We start from the raw sequence: 26,383 nt of genomic DNA, 5'->3' as shown, positions 1-26,383 counted from the left end.
TGATTCTTGGTCTGATTGTGAGCAGCAGTGATTTGTCTTAGGTGGAGGACAGTGACCAGATGGCAGCAGGCTGCCCATTCATGTTACAGAGTGTAGAGATGTGTCTGGCAGCAGCTTAGGTGTGTTTTTCTCTAAACTCAGTGTGTGTAGGAGTGTGTTTGTTTGATTTCCACCAACTTGTCAGTGCGAATTAATGCAAAACCGTACAGGTCCTGTAGGGATTTTGATGTCTAATTGTGTGCAGTTTTCATGACAGGTGGAGAGACATGTTGTTCTCAGTCTGGTCCGATCTTGTTTTCACACTACGTGTCTCTGCCTGTGTCGATAACATGAGTGTGAGCAAGAGAAAAAAAGTTTGAACTTATGCTGCCCTTTATCAGCTTTTAACTGGAAGTGATTGTGTTTTTGTTGTGGATTTAGTGGACGTGATTGTTAGTGTGTCCTCGAGTGTGTGTGTGCCCTCACGTCAGAGTAAAATAAGGAGTGGCCGTTACCGGAGGCAGTCTTACCGAGACATGATAAATGTGTGACTCACACTTACACACACTGGGGGGCTAGAGGGAGAACTTGGATGTTAATATTAGCTACAGCCAGCATTCCTCTGTGCTGTTACTATACTCAACTCTGTCAGCTGTGTGTGTGTGTGTGTGTGTGTGTGTGTGTGTGTGTGTGTGTGTGTTTGTGTTTCTCTCACTGTACCTGTCTGTTCCTCTCCCCATCTTCACTCCTTTTCCTCTCCTTAACAGCTGGGTCTCCTCCCAGACTGGCCCAGAGCCCTGCATCTCTCCTCTTCTTACCTCTCTCTACTACTTACTGATTCAAGATCTCTACTTTTTTGCACAGATATGGATAACAGCGTCGTCTTTATATCCGCTATCTCTGTGTTATTTGGCTGCTTTCATCCATCACAGAGTCGCCTGAGTTTATTTCCCATGCTCCCGGTATCTGTGCAAATATCTTTATCAGGAGTTTGGTGTAATGTAATATTCTGTTTATCTCCGTCGGTGTCTGGCTCTGTCTGCCTGTGCTGTTACCGAAGCAGCCGGGCCTGCCTTGACACGTACATGCGGCCTGGAGGATGAGTCCCCCCCACCCCCCCACCCCTCTCACCATCCCCCCTTTTAACTTGTACATTTTATACATTTTGTTCCCTGTCTCTCTCTCCGCTCATTATTTCCCCCTCCCCAACCCATGTCCCGTCTGCCTACTGGTCTCTAATCTCAGCAGAATGAGAACGCACACACTTAGACACACACACACACTAACATAGATTACAGACGGCTTGTAATCTGACCATCTGACCCATAGACACAAAACCATCATCCTGCTGGCTTCATTCTATATATAAATTCATGGCTTTGCAATCCTGTGATGTAACTTTGGTCTGTTTCATAAAAATAAGTCCTCTATAGTCCCTATGTGTGTATCAGGGTTATTGTGTAAGCATTATGACATATATAAATTGCTTAATAAACCTGAAAATGTCACAGTGGATCATTCCCACAGTAATCCCCCAGATGGGATCCATCCTACATCCGAACAATCAATTATAAGCATTATAGATTTGTTATGCATCATTCCCATTTAATATCTGAAGGCTTTGTGTGCTTTCCTTGCTGATATCGTCTTCTTACCCAACACGCTTATAAATGACGCAGCAGCACCTGGGATTTTACATAAACTACAGTATATACTTTATATCTGTAGACATCCTCCTCCCCCATCACAGTATCCATGTTCCTCTGTTTTCTCTCTGCTCTTCCTCTCGCTTCCTTATCTGTGGTCCAGACTTCCTCCCCCTCCCTCCATCGGTCCCCCTCTTTCTCACAGACCTTCCTCTGTTTTGGCCCTCAGTAGTTTTCCACCGGAGGAGGACAGAGCACCTCTCAGCCCTTGGCTCTGCTAACATTGGAGAGGCCTAGCGTTATCGTAGTATGCGTGGGCAAGCATGCGTGTGTGTACACTGCTCATTCATAGCATTTCAGACATACTTTGGCATCGCTGTCCACTCACAGCCCACCATCGCCCTCTAAAGGGCATAATTAACTACATATTTCTGTCAGATGGACTTCTGCTTAATGGTTCTCCCTCAGTTAATTAAAAACTTTTTAAAAATAAGACAAGTTGAATATTTAATGCAAATTTTTGAAAAGTTACTGAACTTTTCCCCCCTCTGTCTCAGCTAGACAAGACAGACACAGTCGCACAGATTAACTCTCTGTGACCCCAAAACATATTAAACCAAGCATGATACCATTTGGCCTTCCTCTATTCATTGCAGACAGAATGGGAGGCTACAAAAAGGGAGGCTGGGTGAAAAGATTTTGGGGGCAGAGAGGAGGAGGAGGAGAGGCCGGGGTGCAGGGTGAGAGAAGGGTGAACTGGAGAAAGGGATTTGTGTTGAGAAATTAGCCTGGATGAAGAGCGTTGGTATATTATGTCAGCATTAAGAGAGAAGAAAATAGAGGCTATAGGGAGAGGGGGGATGGGGTGATTTTGGAAGAATAAAGGAGAGGCAGACGGAGGGAGGAGAGAGTGGACAGTGATGGATGAAGGGAGGGGAGAAGTTTGGAATTGAATAAGAGAGAAACGGCAGGGTTGACAAATTTAAAAGCTCATCTTGCAAGGGCCAAAAGACCTCTTGGTGTCTTAACTATATAATGCATGCATATATAAGCACAAAGATTTGCATGTCATGGAAACTACAGAGTTGATAATCCACAGAGGATTGTAGTGCTGCTTAGTAGAGGAAGATTTCCCACTTGGTTTCTTATTGCAAGACAATGAGAGGAGAAGGATGAAGGTAGATTACATTTGGAAGCTAATATAGAAAGACTTTTCAGGGTATATTAGATTGGCTATAATGGAGTATCCCACTAGTGAGCAGCTAAACCTATTAGAACCCCTGACAGCTCCTCGGCCTGTGTGAAAGGAGGTGTGAATCTGCCATACCACAGCAAATTAATAGGGTATTAAGTGTACACGTCAGAGTAAAAGTGTGTGAGAGTGTGCGGCCGGAAATTTGATGAGCGGGCCTTGTGAGAACATAGTAAAGCATCCAAACCGCAGCCCCCCCACCCCCGTTGTGACATTCCAGTGTGTGCACACTTACTACTGATTACCTGCAGAGCAAATGGTTGGGGGATGCATCTGTTTAGTGTTTCAGTGGTGCTGACTTGCTCCGTGAGTGTGTTGTATGAAACAAATATCTTCAGCGCTGACTCAGATGGTAGCGTGTGTGAGAAGTTGCGACCCTGAACTGTAACCCTTTGACCTGGCTGCCAGTTCGAAACACTCCCCAGAGGGACGGTGAAAGACAGAGTTCTTGTGTCAGTTTTTCGACTGAAACCAGTCAGAGCTGAGGGAGAAATTGCTGGGAGGAATGGAGAGATGGCAGGAGTTGACAGTTGACAACCATTTTGATTACTGATTAGTTGTTAAAGTCACCTTTTAAGCAAGAAATGGCAGAAAATGCTCCCAAATATGGATCATTTCAGCTTTTTTTGTTTTTATATCATATTGAACTGAATATTTTGGGCTATTGATTGACAAAACATCACCTTGAACTTTGAGAAGCTAGGACGGACATTTTCCACTATTTTCTGACAATTTATCATCCAAGCGATTAATAGAGAAAATAATCTGGAATCCAATCAATAAGGGAAATAATTGTTAGTAGCAGTCCTAAGCAGTAAATAACAGAGAAAATAAGGTGGTCGAGCAGTGCGAGGACTTTAGCAAGACTTCCAAGCTTAAAGTGAGGAGGCCAAGTCTTGAAGAACTCACTACTTTATACCCTTATAACACACACACACACACACACACACACACACACACACACACACACATGCCTGCTGACGCAAAAGCAAGAGTAGCTACCTAGTGAGACATGACCTGTTTGAAGCAGAGAGGAAGAAAGACTACAACCACCTTCAACCCTTGCTGTTTACCCACACCTCTGTCACATGCAAGAAAAACACACACACACTTACACACACTCAAACACACAAGAGGCTCCAGAAGGCCTTGATAAACAGATGTGCTCATGAGCCCGGGGCATGAGACGCCCTGAATAAGGGTCTTCAGAGAATCCCTCTCCTATGAAAAACACACACACACACACACACACACACACACATGGACAAACCAACACACAGGAAGAAGACACTGTGTGTAAAGTAGGTTTGCAACAACTCACACACCTGGTTCTCACTCTCACATACGACATAGCTATCACGTTAATGCGACTCTCACTCTCCTGAGAGCTGCCAGTCAGAGGCGGGAGTAGACGCAGGGAGATATGAGTCTCCAGGAGTGGAGAGCTTTGATGAGGAAGAAGATAAAGTAGAAGGAGTAAGGAGGACACAGGTTTGTGCTGTAAAACTCCTTGACTTGTGGTCACATAAAGATAACACAATCCACTGCAAAAAGGACTCATTCAAGCATAAACAAACCTGAACAACCCAAATGGACCAGTGAAACAATTAAAATCTGCTGACAGTCACATGAGCACACATATAACACACATCAGCAGCAGTCAGGGTAGTGAAAGCTCCACATGGGGTAAGGTACAGGGGTTGAAGAGGCCCTGTAGCCTTCAGGCATTCTCTCTTTGGGGAGGGAGAGGGTATAATTACACCCCATTCATTCCTCCTCCCCTCCTTTTCTAGAGAACACGCTGGCCCCAGACCCCTAACAGCTTTTAATTAGCCAGACCATTGGAGGAAAGGAGGCGGAGGGGGGGATGAGGAGGTGAAGAGAAGGATAAAAGGCAAATTTTCTTTAAAGCAAGAGTTGTGAATGAAATTAGCAACAGAATCTGTCTGTTTTGTTGGCTTTTGACAAGCCTGTGGAGGTCAGCGAGGCCACTAATAAGGACACCGTGCGGGAAAATAAGAGTATCCTATACAATTTAAAACTACTCTTTACTTCAGAAGGAACAAGTAGACATCTCCAAGTGTCTAGTTTTCTCCAGATCTGTTATTGCTGCTCTGACTCAAAGAAAACACAGCAGAGAGGAACAAGATGAAAGTCCAGATTATTTGGCCAATTAGGCTGCTAGAGGCTGTGTCGATTTTCCTTTCACTTAAACACGTGCAATCATAAATACGCACACAAACAAAGGCGTGCACACCTACACGGGAGTGCACACTCATACAAAGAACCTTTTCTAAGAGAGAGCAGTGATTGCAAGTGGAGGGTGGTGATCAGCCTGTTAGCCCTGGATAACAAGTGTAGAGCTGTGCTCAGCTAACAAAGCATGTTTTGACAGGTAGGTTAGCGCTAACTGACACACACGCACACATACAGAGGCAGGAAGGAGGGGTTAGAGGCCCATGTTTGGAGCCAGTGTGTCTGTGACTTGGCCAGGGGGTCCTAACAGGAGCCACAACAACAGGACAGGGGGGGTTGGGGCCACCACATCCCACGCTTTGATGCTGCCGGGGCACACACACACACACACACACACACACACACACACACACACACACACACACACACACACACACACACACACACACACACATACATACACACACACACACACACACACACATAAACAATGTCAGACATACAGGAGCTGTTTTCTTGTCACTTTCACTCCCTGCAACATGTTAAACACAAGCATCCACAAGCTGTTATTCAGTTTAAACACAGATTAGACGTGAGGATTAGAGACTGTTACCCCAGAGGATGTAATCAGAGTAATGCGCATGTATCAATCTTTCTTCACCTCCTGGCTTCTGGCTGAGCTCACAGCGGTGGCAACATATCAGCCACCCGCATAGCACATATATAAGCACAGCATGGCACCTAACGGTTATTTTCATTATTGATTAATTATTTGGTCTGTAAAATGCCACAATGTCTTAGAGGATATTGAGTTTTATTATGAAATAAAACAAAAAAAAAAACAGGAAATCACCGTATTTGAGAGGCTGGAAACAGCATTTCTTTGTAATTTTTGAACAAGTAATAGATACTGAAAATAGTTGGCTGTCAGTTGATTTGGCGACTCATTATGCAGCTCTAATCTGCATCATCTTTACTTGAAAAGGAAGTTTTTAGTAAATGTGAAACTGAAAGTTAAGATCCCAAGTTAGTTACACGTAAATTATTTTTCCCCTTTGCCCCAACTTATCAGTTCCTCACTGAGTTGTAGCTACTTATTAACTATAAGTAAAAGTTATAGGAAGGTAAAACTTTAATACAACTCCCTAAAAAAACAACAACACTCTACAACCGAAAGACATTTCTAATTATTTTTACTTCATTAGGACACCAAGCAAGCATAGGAGGTGAGCAAAGAGGAGACGGGGAGGCTCAAAAAGAGCCGTAAAACTAAATGAAGGGTAAAGATGAAAAGGCAGCGACAGTCTGAGTGTCTCCACCCACTCTGTCTCTCTCTTTGATGAAATCAAGAAAGAAATTGAGCGGCAGAGCTGCAGATAGAGGCAGCAAATTAGTGCGAGGAGCTTCAACGCTGGTGGACAAACATCCAGGTGAAGAAACTAGTGAGACAGAAACCGTTTAAAAAGGCTTGATTGAAAGCGCTGCTGTATAGATAGAAAAGTGGACTAGCAGAGAAAAAAGAGCCTTTTTCTAAGCAGCTGAATGTGTGCTGAAGAGAGCCAGGAGGTGTGTGAGTGGGATGGTGGTTCTAGGTGTGTTTCCTCGTCTGTAAACAGCGTGAACGAGTCCAGCCTGAAGAGGCTCTTTCTAAATCTGTCAGAGTGACAGGTTAGCACAAGTACACCGAAACACGTCAACAAAAAACTCCCTCACATGGTATCTGAACTCCACCCATGGAGCTGTACCTGTGTGTTGCTCGTGTGAGTAAGCCGGTCTGTTGCTGCGCGTGTCTAGGTGTGATTAGCCATCATTGTTATTCTTCCACGTGTGTTGTATGAGCCGACCTATCAGGGTGTGTGTGCATGTGTGCAAAAAAAAAAAAAAGACAATACATGTTATTCATTTTGCAATATAAAACCATTCCGGATGAAGATATTTGTCACTAACCTCCTCCTCTTTTCCTGTCTCCCTGCAGCTTCCGGTCGGATGACTACACAGTGGAAGTGCGTATCAACGACTATCTGGACATAATCTGCCCCCACTACACCCACGGCGTGGTGTCATCTCATGCAGCTGAGCGATATGTGCTCTACATGGTGGAGAAGGAGGACTACGACGTGTGCAAGCCTCACTCCTTCGACCAGCTCCGTTGGGAGTGCTCGCGGCCGTTCGCTCCCCACGCTCCTGAGAAATTCTCTGAGAAATTCCAGCGTTTTACACCCTTCACCCTTGGCAAGGAGTTCAGACAGGGAGAGAGCTATTATTATATCTGTAAGTATTATTCATAACACTTTTATCAAGTTAATGTGATCCTGAGAAGGTTTTCTTGTATTAAAACATTCCCTTTTCTGACTTTCCCACAGCCAAGCCAATGCATCACCATGGCCAGGACTGTCTGAGGCTGAAAGTGGATGTTGTCGGGCATAAAGGCTCCGGAAAGCCCAATCAAGATAAATCTAAGGTGGAAGATACAGGAAAAGGCTTTGCTGGAGGAAAAGCTGTGTTTCCTGATGTTCACAACCCTTCTAACAGGCTCCCAGCAGGTGAGGATTCTATTAAAAATATCAGACAGATGCAAAATATTCACAGCAGCCCCACGTCTGAGACGAACTCAGCTGGGTGTGTTTACCGTGCTTGAATAATAAAACCCAACTCTTCCTCCCTGTTTTTTTTCCTCAGATGACCCTAATGTGGAAAGGCCAAACGTCCTGAGGAGCGTTGGCAGTTCAGGAGCTCAGCTGGTCTCCTTTTCACTCTTCTTCACGTTGATGCCAGTCCTATTAGCTCTGATGCTACACTAAGGCTGAGCAGGACGCCACAACAAGGACAATGCTAACCCAGTGCCGGTCACTGGGACCCGAATGAACACTCAGTGACTTTTTTATACAGATTTTTTATACAAGCATGGACCGTGCTGTCGTGTGTGTGTGTGTGTGTGTGTGTGTGTGTGTGTGTGTGTGTGTCTGTGTGTGTCTGTGTGTGTGTGTGTGTGTGTTTGTTTGTGTGAATGCGGGACGTGGATCGTTCCAAAGAAGAGGACCTTTTTTTTTATTATGAGGATGGAAATTCTCATTTTTGACCGTTTTCAGATGCACTCTTTTTTTCAGTCATTACGAACAAAACTGCAAGCAAACTGATCAAAATACTGAATTTCAAAATGACAAGAGGATTAAAGTGTCTTCATTATCACATGTTTTTCATCAATTGGTACCAACTTGCATCATGCTCCTCATCTCCAGCTGTTAATGTCATTTTTTTTTCTTCCTCTACATGTAGAGAAATTATTAATTCTGCATATTGGAAATGTTGTCGTCTACTGCCAAAGTGGTATACATTATGTAGGATTTTTGTCATGTTGTTGTGTAGCACTCAGCTCCCTGTTGTATCTCCTCCAGTCTGTCGTAGCACCATTGTGACCTCCATCGTCACTGTGGTTTGGATGAACACCATTGAAAGCATCAGTTTTTTAGTTCAGTTACAAGAAAACACTGGAAACAAATTGTCTAAACCAGACCAGTGGTTCTGTACCTTTTTTTAATGAATAAAGTAAACCTTTAGTGCCACTAAGGGAATTTGCTTTGCACAAAAAGCATACAAGAATAACATAAGAACAGCAACAACCATACATAACAGCACGTAATATAACATAAGCATAATAAAAACATCTCAAAAAGCATACATTTTTAAGCCCATGAACCCTTAAACTGCTGCTCAGTGTTTAATTAAATGCACCGGAATTAATTTGGAGCCTAGAAATATATATTTATTTCCAGCAATTTCATTTTGTCTGCTTCTGAATATTATTTCTTAGTTTCTTTTGTTCAGACACCCTTGTCTGAACAAAAGAAACTAAGAAATAATATATATTTATGGTATGTGTCACAGGTCCTCACCAGTCATTCACAAGTTCTCATGAGGGGTTTGTGACCAGAGGTTGAGAGCCACTGATCAAGAGACGGATGCATTAAGATACAGTTTCAAACCAACAGGGGTACTAGGGAGCTGAGCTTCAGTCCTTATGGTTGTTCACTCATTTCTACTGTACATGGTACACTGGCCGATGTGATTCCACTTGCACATCGTCAAACCTCAAACTGAAGGGACATCCAGAATACATTTTCAGTTGTTTGTTTTCTTGTTAAACATGCTTGTGTCATGTTGTAGCTGTTTATATGTCAATATGTACATAGAGAAAACTATAAGAAACTGTTTTAAGATGTGAAAAAAACTTTAGTGAAATAAAAAAAAAGTGACCTGAAGAAAATGTTTCTGTTTTTTATCAGCCGTATTAACATTTATTCTGGGTCTTGAAACCCGCTGACATCATTGAGATTTTGAGGTATGACACAATATTTTGGCAGAGCTCTCCCTCCCTCTCACGTCAGATGAAAAGTCTCCAGCCCCCTCCACAATTTCACTCTCGGGTCTTTCCCAACCTCTGTTCTCATCTCCTCGTCTCTGCCCTCTCCTGTCTTTCATCCCATGTGACATGGCGTGCCCTGGCTTAGATTTCACAGTCTGAAAAACCAAACACGAGAAGCGAGTGGGGGACGATGAAGGAGCGAGGGAACGGGATAGTGCAGCGCGAGAGGCCCACAAGCAAACTGACAACTGGGTGTGAAGGTGTCACTCTCGCCTCTTTGCTCACACTCTTTTTTTTTTTCTTTCCCTCTTCCTTGTTCGCCCTTTCTTTTACAGCTCAGTCATCTTTGGAGGATCCATCCACACAGTGATATGTTGGAATGAAGATGAGCACAGTGCACACACCTCCATATCTGCAAACCTCAGAGCTGACTGAAAACTGTCAAAAGTCTCCATGTCCTGTAAAACCACACAACATATACATCCAAAACCAGGGAATAAAACTGAGTTGTTTGTTTTTCCATAAACACGTCATAGTTTAAATTTACTGCAGATGATCACACAGTCTCAGAAATCTTGCACCCAGGTGTCTGTATAGTTCTGTGCAGTGGGTCAGTGCTGGACAGACCAAACATGGTGGCATTCACAGTACTGTGGGCCTCAGTAATGGTTAATGATGTCATGCAGCAATGCAATTCAATTCAATTCAATTCAATCCAAGTAATTATTGTCATTGTTAGTGGTGGAAAGTAACTAAGTACATTTACTCAAGTACTGTGCTTAAGTTAAATTTTGAGGTACTTGTACTTTACTTGAGTATTTCCATTTTATGTAACTTTTACTTCTACTCTACTACATTTTGAGGCAAATATTGTACTTTTTACTCCATTACATTTAGCTGACAGCTTTTCAAGATTTAACATGAAAAACATGATCAATTTAAAGTGATTAGACTTTAAAAAATAAATAAATCAGTATATTAAGTAGTTGAATGAACCCTATCTTTACAATATTAGAACACTGCTTACATAAATGCATCAATAATAACAATCTAATAATATATTTGTAATATATAAAACAATCTGAGTCGGGGCCATTCTGCATAACGAGTACTTTTACTTTTGATACTTTAAATACTTTTTGATGCTGATATTTATACTTTTACTTCAGTAAGTTTTGAATGCAGGACTTTTACTTGTAGTGGAGTAATTTCACAGTGTGGTATTAGTACTTTTACTTAAGTAAAGGATCTGAATACTTCTTCCACCACTCGTCATTGTATAGCGTGAGACAAAATTAGGAGTGCACCTCCAGATTAGTGTACTTAAAAAAGAACACAAAGAAGAAACAACCAGTTTGACAACAGTCAAATAAGGGTGTTAAAGTATTGCACATTAAAGAGTATTGCACATTATAATAAATAAGAGTTGGAATGCTGGGTATTTAGGTAATATACTATGTCATGGAATGTTGTCTAAATTGCAAATATAAGATTAATCACTAATAACCTACGATCACCCAGTGATGAGGAAGTCTTCGTAAATTTTGTCAAAGGATTTATATATCTTATCTTAAAGGGATATCTGAACTATGTCTTTAAGCATCCAAAGAAAAGAGCAACCGTTGTTAAATTTGTTATAAGGGTCAGGATATTGATGCATGTGGCACATCTATAGTGTCACAAATGAAAACACACACAAATAATAATGCATAATGCAATATTAAGAATCTCTTAAATGAGAAATTTGCACAACCCACAATGAAGATCTGCAAAAATAGGAGATCCAGAAACCCTGTTAAGTTTATGAGGACTCCAGGTCAGTTGGAGGTAAATAAAGCTCTATGCAATATATTCATGACTTTACATTAATGTTATATGTGACATCTTAATCTGCAAAATGTCTTGTAACTGTGGCCCAACAGGTAGTTGCAGAGTTTAAAGCATAACACAGTATTTCCCTGTGAAACGTGGTGGAGCAAAAGTATGCAAACAATACAAATAATAGCACCTCAAAATTGTACTTTAGTACATAACCTGAGTAAATTAAGTTACCTCCAATAGATGAAAAAGAAAAATATTAAGCCTACTTAAATATATTTGAACATTTTAAATGTATAGTTTTATTATTGGAATATATTTAACATCTGTTCAAAAGGGTGCACTGAGACATTTTGTAGAAATAACTTTTGTGCCTTGAGAAACTTTACCTACAAAACACTGTCACGGTCAGAAATAGAAAATAAATTACAATTTAATTTCAGCAGTGGCATTAAAAATAATGACATAAAAGATCAAGTGGAGAAAAAATGAAATGTCAAACTGATGCAAAAAATAAAGCTACTAAAAGAAAACGAAGGAGACGAAGGGAGAAAATTATACATCAAAGACTTCTGCTAAAGGTCAAGTTTGAAAGATTTGTGAAAGGTGTAGTGAAAAAGGGTTGGTGTTAAGAGCTTTACAGTGAAGAGGCTGCACCGCTGAAAGGCTCATCCGCCCTGCAGCTGCAGCTCTGATGTTCCATCCTGACAGCTGGACACAGGAGGGAGGAGTCGCCTGAGCAGACACTCCATGATGGCGGGGGAGGGAAGCTAATGAGCACTCTTTAGGTGATTAGCATGAAATTCACCTGAACTTTATTAAATGGAAAGACTGCAGTAATTTAAGGTTCTAATTCACAACTTGAAGTATTAATCCTTAGCTGAAGTGCTGGACATAATATCCATGAAATAACACTCTGCAGCCTGAACGGTCCACTTGAAAATGATACAAAGAATGAAGTAAATCAAATTACACTGGTGCACCCCAGTGGAGAGTGTTTTAGTTGTAATTTAAAATAGTATAATCATTGCATAGTTATTTTTGAAAACCCACAGTATATGCCAGCTGACTGGTAATATAAAGACAATTATCCGCCTACAAGTTGCAATGATATAGTGTTTTTTCCCCAGCTGTTTTTTGGCTTGTGACCCCTAACAACAAAGCTTTGTCGATATGTTCAGTTTAACTAATTCAAGACTGTGTTTTCTTCTCACAGTGTTTCATTTGAATTATTTTAGGGGGGCTGAAGATGTTAAAAATATCACAAATTTATGAAAAAAAAAAATTTGATTTTCACTTTTCACTATAAGGTTGGGGCTCTCGTAATAAAACAGGTTCATAGAAGAATCAAGAAAATCATGAATCATCAAATAATGCAACTCAAAAGCACACTTTGCTGCACTTCTTTTAATGCCACACTTCAAGTCGACTTTAATATGATGAGCTTAGATTTTTTTTTAATCCAACACTGAAGAAATTCACTTGCTACAGCAGCTCAAGAGTCAAAAAGAAAATGAGAAAAGGTGTCTGAGCAATGAAATGATAATGAATTAATCAATGAATCAATGAATGACAAAAACAAGACAAAGTGTTAATATAAATAATAATACAAATGTAATTACAAATTTCAATAATTAAATATTAATACAAATAAGAAAGCTATATAAGCTACAATTTTCATGACAAATAAATAAAATAACATGAAAATAAAATGAATAGTTATATACACTGTATACAATGTTAAGATTTTTTTTATGTAAAATATTATTTTAAAAAAGATTTTAAAACACATAAATTAAGTAGCTAAATACCATAGCTAAATACACTATATACACTTTTAGCAGATATGTCTATGGGGGATAAATATGCAGAATAATAGGAATATACACATGGTGCAATGCCTTGCACTATGGAATACAAAAACATGGAATACAATATAAATATAATTGCACAGGAAACATAGGTGATAGGTGGGATGGGCACCTTTATCTGTGAGACGAGACATGGATTGTTTCCTTTTCATTCATAAAGTTTTGATAGGTGACATGCCACCTTACCTCAGCACTTTATTAAACTGGTCACATAGTTATTATGCCACATGCTCTAGTGATCGCTTAATGCTCAATGTTCCAAGGACAAATACTGAATTTGGAAAAACTGCTTTCAATTTCTCTGCTGCATTTACCTGGAACATCCTTCAACATTCACTCAAACTCAACATAATTATAACTATGGGTCAGTTTAAAACTATGATAACCAATAACTCTGCCTTTCACTGTAACTGTTTTTAATTTTTTGTGTTTTGTCTGTTCTTGTTTGTTATTGATTGTTTTCTCTGTGCTCTCAACATCATTGTAAATGAGGGATTGCCTCAATGATTCCTCGAGAAAGAAGGCTAAATGAAAATGTGATAAAGTAAGGAAAGAAATGCATATATGTTTATCAAATCAAATCAAAATCAAAATTACTTTATTTATCCCTGAGGGGAAATTCAGTTAGTCTGGTAGAATCTCTGGCTGTAGGAGCGCAGGAACTTTTGTATCTCTCTGTCCTGCAACAGAGAGAGAGGAGCCGTCCACTGCTGATTTTTTGGTCCATAAAGTTGTTGTGTAGCAGATGATCCGAGTATTTCAGGATGGCCTCAGACATCTTGACAGTGCATCTCTCCACCACCTCCTCCAGTGTGGCTCCAACCACAGAACCAGCTCTTTAGACCAGTCTGTCCAACCACCTTGTATCTCTGTGTGTGATGCTGCCTCCCCAGCAGACTGCAGCATAAAACAACACACTTGCCACCACAGACTGATAAAACATCTGCAGCAAAGCTCTGCCCCTTTTTGTAGAGAGTGTCAGTGTTTAAGGATTGTGTTTACCTGCTTATAACACAATATAGTGCATGTGGTTTGATTATTTATCCTGTATATAAGAGGGAAGAGCACCACGTTTAACTCCCACTGCATAAACTCCCCAGCACAGTGACATTTCCCCCCCTGCCAGCCCTCCATCCACCAAATCAGTCTATGGTCAAAAATCCAACAAGCAGCTCACAAAATTCCACTGAACTCTTTCGACGTGATGACGTGGCATGCGACGTCCGCTATCGTTTCAGAGTCATATTGGCTGAAATGTACCCCACTGCTTCAGCGCACAGCCAATGAGAGCGCAGAAACACTGTGCACACTGATTGCAAACACGGAAACACAGCGAGGAAAGGAAGGCGTCCGCGTATTTGTTTTGTAATTTTAATAGAAACATCCGTGTTTGACAGCAGGGATAGCACGTAAAAGTACATCACCGTGCAGTGTGACAGACCTTTCTTCTCTTGTTCTATGGAGTTAATGCAGCTTCTATCATGGGCCTGCATTGTGTTCACAGTCGGGATGTTCTCGACTGGACTGTAAGTTAAATTGCACATTAAATCAAGCTTTGTGGCAGTTTTATACTCTCAGTTCTCCCTGCTTGTTTTTATGTCGGTAGGAAAATGTCTAAACCCATGTCAGCAGCCACAGTAAGGGTAACCTGTGAAGGAATGTGTTTCTCTTTTCTCTATTAATTTTATTTTAAATTTTTGTGCTTCCAGGACCGACCTGAAGAAGATGAGAGAAACAAAAAGTGCTGACAATATTCAGTTTCTCCCTTTCCTCACCACATGTCTTAAGTAAGTGTGTGTGTTTGTGTGTACAATCCTTTACTATTATAATTTATATAGCATTGCCTCTAATGCTCATCTTGTTTCCATAGTAACCTTGGCTGGTTGTATTATGGGATGCTGAAGACAGATCATACGATTATCCTGGTCAACGTTATCGGAGCTCTACTCCAGATCCTCTACATTGTTGTGTACCTCCACTACACAAAACAAAAGGTCAGGAAAGTGGAGACTCAGACACATGACCAATCCAACTTTATTTGAGCGTGTTGTGTGCAAACATCTGTCTCATTACCTCTATGTCTGTGTTTGTGTGTATTTCAGAGGATGGTGATGACACAGACGATAGCTGCAGGGATGGTGCTGACCTGCGGTTGGTTCTACTTCACCACGTTTCTTCCTGAGGGAGACACGCGGCTCAGCCAGCTCGGCCTCACCTGCAGCGTGGTCACCGTCAGCATGTACCTGTCCCCGCTCATCGACCTGGTACAACATGCATCACACAATAACACAACATGCACACAGTGTGGAAAGTATCTAATCATTGGTGTAAAGGAACTCTGTACATTCACCCAAGTACTGTACTTGTGTACACTTTCTTGACTTGAGTGTTTTCTGCTTTTTACTTCTACTTCACTTCAGTTATTTGATAACTTTAGCTACTTGTTAATTTGCGGGTTAAGATTAATAAACTATAACAAGCTACCTGGGAATATGGGGGGTTGACGTGAACTCAAATTCAAAGTGAAAAAAAGAATAATTCAAAAATATATGTCAAATGACATACAATTATATTCCCTTATATGTGAATAATTCAAAACTGAATGTGTCCATTTCTAATTCTTCATATATTTAGCATATTATTAACTTTTTGGTGTGGTAGTCCTAAAATGTGTCCACCGGTGCAACAAAATAAAGAATGTCATTATTTAATTCAGAGAATGTTGGACAGATAAGATAGATAAGCCCAAGGCATATTAGTTATGAATATTTTTATCAATTTACATTATTTTCAATGATCAATCAATGTCAATTGATAAAAATATTCAGATCAATACTTAAACTGCGTTGTACCAAAGGACTACCTTAAGACGACCAGTTCCAACAGTGCACGGAAATATTAGTAATATTATGAAAATATTTGAGACAGAACTGATCTTGTGTATTTGTCTTGTGAACTGATCTTGTGTGATCTTGTCTCTGATCCACCTGCTCCAGAGATGTCTTCTGTTCTTCCTGATTCTGGAAGGACCCCTCTCAGTAATGGGCTGGTCACATTAATGCCTGTTTTATATCGACATAATGGCGTTGCTCAAGGAGGACACCAGTTTTGCGGACAAAATGTAATGTGTCATAATAACTCTACATAGGGACCTGAACACTTATATCCTCTAGATTCATTAAGTTAACACTCATATGACATGCATTCAAGTATTTTAATGTATTTAGATACATTTTTCATTAATTTACAGTTGTTTTAAGATAAGTAATGCTACCTAGGACAGTTGCACCGGTGGACAAATGTCATGTTCAAAACAGAATATTTGCATAGTTGAAGAACGATACTCATTGTTTGCAGATGGATTAGATGTAGAAGAATGAACTGCATATTAAAACATTCATTTTTAATGAAATATTATCAAATTTTAGTAATATTTGTCACTGGGAATACAAAAATTGAGCGTCACGTCAACCACCCATATATGAACTAATTAAAAGTAGTTCCACCTTTACCAGTTGCAATATTAATGATGAAAGCATTAATAACTATAATCCAATAATAACATATACAGTACCAGTCAAAAGTTTGGACACAATGGTTTTTATTTTTATTTTTTATTTGTAGATTAATACTGAAGAAATCCAAACTATGAAAGAACATATGTGGAATTATGTAGTAAAAATAAAAGTGTTAAACTAACCAGAAGATGTTTTATACTTTAGATTCTTCAAATCGCCGCCTTTTGCTTTGATGACAGCTTTGCACACTTCTGTTATACTCTCAGTCAGTTTCATGGTGATCACCTAGAACGGTTTTCAGTTAACAAGTGCTCTTCGTCAGGAGTTAATTTGTGTATTTCTTGCCTTCTCAATGTGTTTGAGACCATCAAAACAAAAGGTGGCTACTTTGAGGAATCTGAAATCTAAAACACTTTTTTTTACATCATTCCATATGTTTTCCATCAAAGTTTTGAAGTATTTAATATTAATCTACAATGGAGAAAATATAAGAAAAATAAAGAAAAACTATTGAATGTGTCCAAACTTTTGACTGCATATTATTCTGAAATGGGCCATTCCTCATCATGAATACTTTAACTCTTAATACTTTAGGCATATTCTAATGCTAATGCTTTTGTTCTGAAGTAACATTTGAGAAGCAGGACATTTTTATCAACATTGCGTCTAATAGTCCACTTATCAAAGTGACATACAGAAGTGATAGAACAACGAGTGGCGTAGTCGATGTGTAAATACACGTAAAAATTAATTATCAACACTTTTATAAAGCTAACATGCATAGCATTCACTGATATCACACTTTTAAATATGAATATTGACGTCTTTCTGTGTTTTTTGTCACAGTTAATTGCTTTTGCTGTGGGACAAATCTCACATCTTTAATTAATCAGTCGATTGTACGTCAAAATATTAGCTGCAGCCCTGATAAACATCAAATTGATGCTGCTGGCATCATAATCAACAGGAAGCAAGATAATGTCTTTTGATTATGTTGTAATTAATAATTCATTAGTGTCATCTCTTATTTTTTAAAGACAATTAGTACATTTTTTCATCACAACAATTATCATGCAATTATTCTGTAAAAAAAGGATAAACAATGAGGTTAGTGAGTTATTGCTCAGCACAGTGTCATTCATGATAACTAGTCATGGCTGTTCTGTGCATTAAAACCCCCAAAAAACAGTCAAATAACAGGTAACTGCAGTTCTTAGTGCAGCTGGAAGTGCTGACATGTGATAAGTTGTTCATGCTTCAGAACACTTAAGAGAAAATTGAAAAAATAATGCACGATAGAGCCTTAAAATGGATCTACAGTGGGAAATAATAATTTAGTTTTGCAATTTTTCCTGTAAAAAAAAAAGAGAGAGAGAGTTTTTGGCAGGCTGTTATTTCTAAGCCACAAGTGTGTTGTTAAAGCTGTTTTCAAAAGGTGTTGCAATTCATATAAACTTCTCAAGATGTATTTGACACACAACTGTAGTATATAAATTCTATATTTTGTATTTTCACAAAAGGATTGTAGGGCTTTTGTCGCCGCTAAACGGGCACAAACAACAGTAACGTGGTAACGGAGCACATTTATAACCGATTTCAAACTCATTTATTTTGGATTTCGGTGAGGGGGGAAAAAGAGAAATAAGGTTATTTAACAAACTAATGAAAAAGTATTTCTTCTCTCTCCCTCCTTTCCATAATCCTGATTAAATGTCTTCCCTTCCTCTCTCTTAAACGCCTTGGGGAGCTTTAAATGGGAGTGGCACTCCACCCGTCCTGACAACTCCTCTGCCTCTAACTCTAACTCTAACTCTCACACTTCACAACCGACATATTGGCCTCAAACACATTCATATTTTTTGGCACATAGATAATTGCACTCAAATATAAAAGAAGGGTAAATTGCTCTCAGGTGCAAAACTTTATGGTTGTGTTTGCACTGTAACATCATCAACAAAATATGAATGAGCATGAAATGGGGAAGCATTGTGGTGGTTGCACATTTCATTTCAGCTTTGTTTGTGAATTTGCCCCAGAGTTTGTGCTTTTGTCTGCCTGCATCGCAGTTTATCAATTTCACAATATTCACTTCAATACACAATTAAAGCACATTCAGTCCGACCATATGACTCACTGAACATCTGCACAGACGGCGGGCAGCATCTGCTCCGCTCCGTGTTTTAAGTATCTCCGCTGCCTCATGCCAACTCTGCACGTGCAGCTATTTACCAGCGAAGGAATAAATCCCCGGTTCTCTCTCTTTCCTTTTGTCTCTTTGTGGCATCTTGTTGGTCCGTCCACTATCCTGTTTGTCTCCTTCCCTCCATCTGCCTCACAGCCCCGAATGACCCCTGGTCAGCTTCCTGCCTTTCTTTCCCTCATCTGTGTCTTCCTGTTATTCTCGCGGTCTCTGTCTATTTGTGCTTCATCACCTCGGTTACACTTTGATTTCGCCTTACAGTTTTACACAAGTTCAAGTTGGTAAATATTATTAAAAGATTGAGGAAAAATCTGGCAGCCTCTCCTGGAAGGCATTCATAGTGTTTCTTTCGGGTTGCGGAAAAATAACAGAAATACTATAGTTGTGTAGGTGTTAAGAGAATGCTTGTATTAACCCATTGACGCCTAAAACGGCTGTAAAACCTCTGGGCGATTTTAAAATAAGCCCCTAAAACATTAAGTTTTTCTGGAAATTCAACAGAAGTGTCAACGCCTGGGGCGTCCCTGTGGCTCACACCGGTAGAGCACTTACCATGTAGGATGAGTCCTTGCTGCGGTGGAGCCGGGTTCGAATCCGGCCTGAGCTCCCTTTGCTGCATGTCTTCCCCTCTATCAACCCCTTTCACTCTATCACTTTCAATAAAAGCAAAAAAAATAATCTTAAAAAAAAAAAAAGAAGTGTCAACGCCTACTAAATAATAGATTTTTCAGCCTCTGTAGCAGATAGAAATGAAATTCAAAAAGTATTTGAGAGCTTATACAAATACTACAAAATGACGTATCCACTTTCCAGGCTTCAATGGGTTAAAGCAGCCCCTTTGAGACAACAGGACAAGCTATAAACACAACATTAACATATTAACAGCCAAACAGCCTAAATACACACCCTGCAGACTCCCTTTGAGTTGTGTTTCTGGGGACCTGGAAGTCTAATATTTTCTGTCTTGTAGCTCTTTTTGTTCTTCACCAACTCCTTTGGTAAATATCTGGCTTTTTAGCTGCTAAATGTTCCACTTTGTTTACCAACTAGTCACTAACGGTGTCTGGTTGCATGTTTGTTTAATTTCTCACAATTATGCAATTGTTCTTTTTTTTTTTCTTTTTTCAAATGTTATGCCTTTGCTTTATGTCTGCAACTGTGTTACTTGTGCGGCTGCTTGTCTTGGCCAGGACTCTCTACAGAAAATCAGATTATTTATCTCACAAAGACTCTTACTGGTTAAATTAAGGTTAAAATGAATGAATGAATGAATTAAAAGTTTAGTTAAAGATATTGTTTACTGCATTGTCAGTTGGTATTTTTAAACACACGGCATTCAGAGTTGTCCCTCCTCTCTGTCTCAGTGAATGAAGAGAGGGAGCAGCACCGGCAGTAACAAAGCTGTGAATCAGGAATAAAACATTATTTTCAGATTGTTTCACTGCGGTTTGGTTCTAAAACCTAAATGCAACAAAAAACAACAACAACAACAAAAACAAACAAAACAAAGACAACAAAATAAAATCATGTTTTTTACAAAAGAATCCATCAGACAGCAACCGAAAAAGGAATAGGCTGAAGCCCCAAGGCTTATTTTTGCCTCTCCGCACAACATGTGATGATTGAGAAGGTTTACTTTTGTATTTGCCTATATGTTGTTCTTAATGAGTATTCTATTAAACTTTAAAAGCAGCTTTAAAGTTTTTGTTTGTTCACTGTTTGTTGCCATCCTCTTCTTCCTCCCCCTCAGGTCGGGATCGTGCGCAGTGGTGATGTGCGGTGCTTGTCCTTCCCTCTGACTGTTGCCACCTTCTTCACTTCAACCTCTTGGGTCCTGTATGGCCTCCAACTGAATGACTACTATATTGTGGTAAGACACAGTGAATATGCACTTGAATCACTTAATCACAGCTTTTAAACAATTTCTTGATAAAATCTGGTATACTTGAATAGGAATTTTTGTATATTTTAACCTCCAGTATTGAGAGAGAGAGCGCTGCAGATGACAGCTGCAGAACAAACTGCAACGTAATCTCACAGTGCAACTTGACATTGTCAAGTGCGCCTACCTAAAGTGCTTGTTTTTTTCCACTGACAAGTTTTTGACAACTTTATGGAACGTGGTGATGATGTCTCGATCTAAAATGTCTTGAGAAGGGGAAGCATGAGAAAGCATAGCTTAGTGTTATTTTAAAGATTTTCAATTAAAACAACTAGAGCAGTGGCCATAGGAAGTATGTATTCATATATTACATGCCACACTACAATGTCTGCAACTCCATAAAACACTTACTTTTCATAAGGTACACACCCTTGATCCAGCACGTACACATTGAACATTGATATTTGCTGGAAACTTTTAGAATATTATTGATAAATCAAACCTTGTAGCACACTTTAAAACTCCTAAAGATAGGTAGGCTAAATAGACTTACAGATGAGATGAGTCAGGCGTTGAAATCCAGAGCAAATTGTGTTACTGACCAGGTGTAGGCCTATCACACAATGGGGCGGAGCTCCCCTAAAAGGCATCCGATCAGAAACAGTGTAATGCCGCAACACATCCTGCGTAAATAATATTTTGAAAAATTGAAAAATCGAGGATGCTCACCTTCGTGCCATGCGCAAGCCACATACCAAATCTTAGATCAGTCTGACTAACGGTCAGCGAGATATTCCCTAGACCAACAAAATGCTTTCATAAGCGATCTTTGTTGAATACAGAGGCGCTGAAATTGAGGCTAGTTGTGCTAACAACCACAAGCGCACTGCGCCTTGCAGACCATTGGGTCTGCACTGAATATTTCGACTATGATGACTATTGCCAGCTAAAGAGGAGATGAAATCCTGTACCAGAGCACATTTTCCTAATGCAAATGCTGTTGAGAGAGTGGACAGACCTGCTGCAGACAGAGCAGAGGTAAGCTGATGTTATTAGTTAAAGTTACTGTGTTGACCTATCAATACACACCACAGCATGGCAGGATAGCGGCATCTTTTTCATCTTTCCAGACACTTAAAATAACAATCTGAGCCTGTCAGTGGCAAAAACAAGCCCTTTTAGTGGATTAATGTTAAATTGACGCCATGAGTTTCCCTTACAGCTTGATTTGCAGCAAAAACTGTCCCCATAAGTTACTTAGACACAAAAATGTATGAATGCAAAAAAAACCCCAGAGTTTCACTTTAACTCTTCTTCCTGTTTGTGTTCATTCCAGGTTCCAAACACGCCTGGGATCTTCACCAGCCTCATCAGATTGTATCTGTTTTGGAAATTTGCGTCCGTCAATCAAAGCTCACCTGCCTACAAGTCTATGCAGATATGAGGATATGGGTGTTATGAAAACGAATAGTGATGAAACACGTTGACTCCACACAGGGCTGCAGCAAAGCTCTCCCTTCTCTTGTCTTGTATTTTTTTAATCACGCAGACACGGTGAAGAGAGACAAACCAATACCGATGAGGTGAAGATAACGTCTTGCGTTTGTTGCCTTTTAGGTGAAGTATATCAGTGAACGATAGGTGGGGAAACGATGATGATGTCTTTGATTCAACCGTTTTCTGTCCGCAGCTATTTGTTACACCTGCGTCTCCTCTCCGTGTCCTTCAAGTGCCTTCTGTTAGATCCTGTTCGCCATGAAACACTAATGGCATTCACTGATCTACCAACATGTCAGGAGACTTACAATCTGTTCACAATCCAGTGAATTGAGTTGAATCTTCCTCACCTCATACTAGCCAAAGATTTTTGTGGAGTTGTTACTTGCTGGCTGCTATTTTAATATCACATACAGTGCTCTCTTCCCTGGTACTCGTGTTATGGAATAATGTAGATTATAGTTTCATATTTCTCCCTGGTGAGGCAATGATGATTTCACATCCCTTTGGGGTTGGTACTCGTAGATCTGTGTCACATTGCAGACAGAGTATTGAGTCATATCAGTGGCAGTAAGTTATATTTGTGCAGAATTGTTTTCTATGTATTTTAGTCTTTTTGATACAGAATGTGTACGTTGGCTTCTGGCCAAGGTAAAAAAAAGGGTCTACTTATATTGTTAATGCTATTTTTATAAGCAATTATATGACATAAAATAAAATAAGAATAAGACACCGTGGGGTTTGTTTACAAGAATGGATGATGTTTATATCTCTGGTGGCTGGTTGTCATGGGTAATAGAGTCTTGCTTGTCTCATTATTTTCTGTAATAAGGACATATGTTATGCAAATGAAACAGCAGAGTGTCAGTGCTGATTCACTCACTTCTAAGGGATCTAATGTCTTTAAAGGTGCCGTGTAAATAAATTTTTACTTTAACCATCCGTGACTTTTATCCGCTGATTGCATGTATAGTTGTCAACATGATGAACATGGAGGATTTTTTCTGGTCCAGCAAGGTGAGAAAGTTGCACTTGACCCTTTTGAAGTGAGAAGATTTGTGCCATAGTTTTACTGGAGGTTTTGTTTTGGACGCAGTAATGAGCTGACATGCAGATGTGTGGAGATAAGCCTGTGTGTGTGTGTGTGTGTGTGTGTGTGTGTGTGTGTGATTGGGATGCTTGTGCAAGAAGAGACAAAAGCCTGTTTGATGGTGCAGCAGTGCGAATGAGCTTGTTTGTGTGAATGTGTTGATACAGAGAGGGCAGTGGTGGGAAAGGCCACCCCAGAGGTTCTCATCCCGTGTGTGTGTGTGTATGTGTGCGTGTGTGTGTGTTAGTTACATCGGCCTCTCTTCCTGAGCTCAAAGAGCCTGCCCCTGACCGAGAACACAGACACAACACAGCATTGTGCTGGAACTGAGTGTTATGTATAGGAAAAACTAAGCTGAGAGGACTGTAGGTGGGAGATAAATGAGCTGCAGTTGAAAGAGGGAACAAGAAAGAATCTGAAAAAAGTTGAACAGGAGATGAGGAAGCAGAAGGGAAGAATGTATAAATGAGACAGAGATTTAAGTTCAATAAAACAAGAGTCTACAGCCATGCCATCTGTTAAATTTTACAAAAATGGTGATTTGAGCTAAATGCTAACGATAACATACTAACACACAAAGGGACAATTCTAACATGCTGTATGTCTGATATAATGCTCACTGTCGTAATTTAGCTTGTAAGGAGGCTGATGGGAATGTCATTTTATCAGTTACAGTGCACTTAGACAATCTTACTTCGCAGCAATTCACAAAACAGTTGTTCATTTTCTATCCAAGCCACAAATGTGTGAACCTCTTGGTGGTGCAAGAGAAAAAGTCAGGATCGCCACCACCAGACTCAAAATGATCACAAAGAAAGTCAGTGTCAAAATAAAAACTTTTAAGGTTTTAAAGAGATTTTGGACAAGGGAATTGCATTGATTTTGCTTGCTCTGTAAAAAAAAAAAAAAAAAAGTTATAACGAAAAAAACATAAAAAAACGGAGACGGGATAGTGCAGACAAGTGATTCATCAGTTCTGAAAAACAACCCAGATACAGTATGTGAGGGTGTGTCAATAGAAATTAGTCATTTAGGAGGAAAAAGGAAGGCGGGGGCATGTTCAGCTGTAAGAAAAATGAGTAAATGATGGGTCCAGGAGAAGATAAGGGTGTATTGGGTGTTGTCTATTGTTCTGGTGAAATGAGAGAGACATCAATAACATTAGAGGGACAATGCATGGAGTCAGATAGGCTGGACGGCCACACCCCTCATTACACATTATAGCTTTATTGTAAAGAGACACAATGTGTAAGGCAGGACATCCAAGCAGACTCCTTACGCTGATGTGTAAATGTTTTTGTTTGACAGCCAAGCAGTGACATGGGGCCTATGTTCTGTACGTGTGTGTGTGTGTGTGTGTGTGTGTGTGTGTGTGTGTGTGTATGGCGGAGTAGGGGGGGTGGTGAGGGGGGTAATCAGCTGAACAATGACTACAACTCACAAACAGGATCCCTCTGTTTCCTGAAGGAGACCGTCTCCTTAAACAACACACATGAGCTGACTCCTGTACTTCTGCACACATCCTCAAGGTATAAAACACACACACACACACACACACACACACACACACACACACACACTCACACTCACACTCACACACACACACACACACACACACACACACACACACACACACGCTGTATATGTTGCCTCTTGCACAGACACCCCCACAATCTCTCCCCCACAAACACCATGTGTGCATTCACATGTCTATTTTTGTCATTATGGGCCAATTCTGATCTATGGGTTTTGTCCCCCGCTGTAATTACACACAACAAAGTCTCTGCTAACATGCAGTCTGCAGGCAGACAGTGTGCACACTCAGCATATAAACACACAGCAGACACACAGCACACTGGGGGGGCAGTCAGCAGCCTGTGCACTTTCTACCATCAGTAAAAGCACACCTGTCCCAGCTGCTGTTTTGAAGAGAACAAGGGGGAAAGAAGGAATGTGCTTCTCTCAGTCTTCCTGTCAGCCCCTTACCCTCCCCAGCAGACTTGTTTATCTAATTACTCCCGTGGTCAGCTCCTCTTCTAATAAACACTGTCATATCATTTCTTTCTTTTAGAGCCCCACTGATAAGGGCCTTTTGAGACGGATACCGATGTGGTTACCGATGTGATGGCCAATATAGTGGATTTTTGAGCTGGAATTTAAAATGGCCTTTCCTATGTAGATAGTGCACACATTTTTCACTAAGATGACTGTACAAAGCTACCCAGATGGCAGTTTTCTTAAACGAATAGCTAAATTAACTAATGTTATAATATTATTGGTGGACAAATATTATCATATATCATATTATCATGGAAAAAAATATTAGAACACCCTTTTTTTCTTCAATTTCAACTAAACGAACATTTGTTTGGACAAATATAATGATAACAACAAAAATAGCTCATAAGAGTTTAATTTAAGAGCTGATATCTAGACATTTTCCATGGTTTTCTTGATAATGATTTTGGTTATTATCAAGAAAACCATGGAAAATGGCTAGATATCAGCTCTTAACCCTATAAAGCCTGAACCATTAAATAATTGCCAGAATTTTTTTTTTTTTAAACTTGAGTGTTTATTGAACCTGCTGACAGATAATTAAAAAAAAAAAATCCAAAAACAATAGGGATATATGATTCTAATTTGTATCATATTTGATACATCAGTTCTTTTTGTGCAATTTGTTGCTCACAGTTTGTTTTTCTTGAACTAACAAAAACATATAAAACCCAACATTTTTAACCTTTTAAGGCTTTACTTTCTTTTAACATTTTCCTCAAACATGCAAAATATTTTTTTCCATATAACACAACATCATACATCTGCTTATATGAAGTTTTCACGCAGCAATGACTGATCCACCAGTGGAACCTGCATATAATTTTTGCTATATCTTGTATTTTTGTGCAATTTGTTGCTCAGTTGTTGTTTTTTTCAACACATGTCAGGTTTTTCAGGAAAAAAATATCACACTGATAATGTATAGGTCTCAAAAACTTGTGTATCAAATATGATACACTTGGCTTTATAGGGTTAAATTAAACTCTTATGAGCTATTTTTATGCTATATT

The 26,383-nt window shown here is 39.7% G+C and overlaps 2 protein-coding genes across 3 annotated transcripts in view; both read left to right on the top strand.

Moving 5' to 3' along the window:
* efna1b (ephrin-A1b) overlaps window positions 1-9,337 on the top strand; it is a 33,117-nt gene extending 23,780 nt beyond the window's left edge. The window contains exons 3-5 of one of the 2 annotated variants that reach the window (XM_059339995.1): window positions 7,049-7,344; window positions 7,437-7,616; window positions 7,753-9,337. In XM_059339995.1, coding sequence (XP_059195978.1) covers window positions 7,049-7,344; window positions 7,437-7,616; window positions 7,753-7,874 — 598 coding nt within the window. In that variant the 3' untranslated portion in view covers window positions 7,875-9,337. The remainder of the gene's footprint in view (window positions 1-7,048; window positions 7,345-7,436; window positions 7,617-7,752) is intronic. The other variant, XM_059339994.1, reaches the window with a different exon arrangement.
* A 5,108-nt stretch (window positions 9,338-14,445) lies between these two features.
* slc50a1 (solute carrier family 50 member 1) lies at window positions 14,446-23,164 on the top strand. Its single transcript, XM_059338275.1, has 6 exons — window positions 14,446-14,651; window positions 14,835-14,912; window positions 14,996-15,119; window positions 15,228-15,389; window positions 20,594-20,713; window positions 22,062-23,164. The coding sequence occupies exons 1-6, from the start codon at window positions 14,584-14,586 to the stop codon at window positions 22,167-22,169; spliced, it is 660 nt and encodes a 219-aa protein (XP_059194258.1). The 5' UTR covers window positions 14,446-14,583; the 3' UTR covers window positions 22,170-23,164.
* Window positions 23,165-26,383: the final 3,219 nt, after the last annotated feature.

The sequence above is a fragment of the Centropristis striata genome, chromosome 8 (assembly GCF_030273125.1).
Source record: "Centropristis striata isolate RG_2023a ecotype Rhode Island chromosome 8, C.striata_1.0, whole genome shotgun sequence".
Classification (NCBI taxonomy): Eukaryota; Metazoa; Chordata; class Actinopteri; order Perciformes; family Serranidae; genus Centropristis; species Centropristis striata.
The sequence above is the reverse complement of the archived record's forward strand: the minus strand, read 5'-3'. Positions and strand labels throughout refer to the sequence as shown.

Bases quoted from the DNA above. Each gene is read 5' to 3' on its own strand.
- slc50a1 (XM_059338275.1), top strand. From the start codon at position 14,584: ATGGAGTTAATGCAGCTTCTATCATGGGCCTGCATTGTGTTCACAGTC. The intron at 14,652-14,834 runs GTAAGTTAAATT...TTGTGCTTCCAG, and splicing joins GGGATGTTCTCGACTGGACT to GACCGACCTGAAGAAGATGA. The intron at 14,913-14,995 runs GTAAGTGTGTGT...TTGTTTCCATAG, and splicing joins TTCCTCACCACATGTCTTAA to TAACCTTGGCTGGTTGTATT.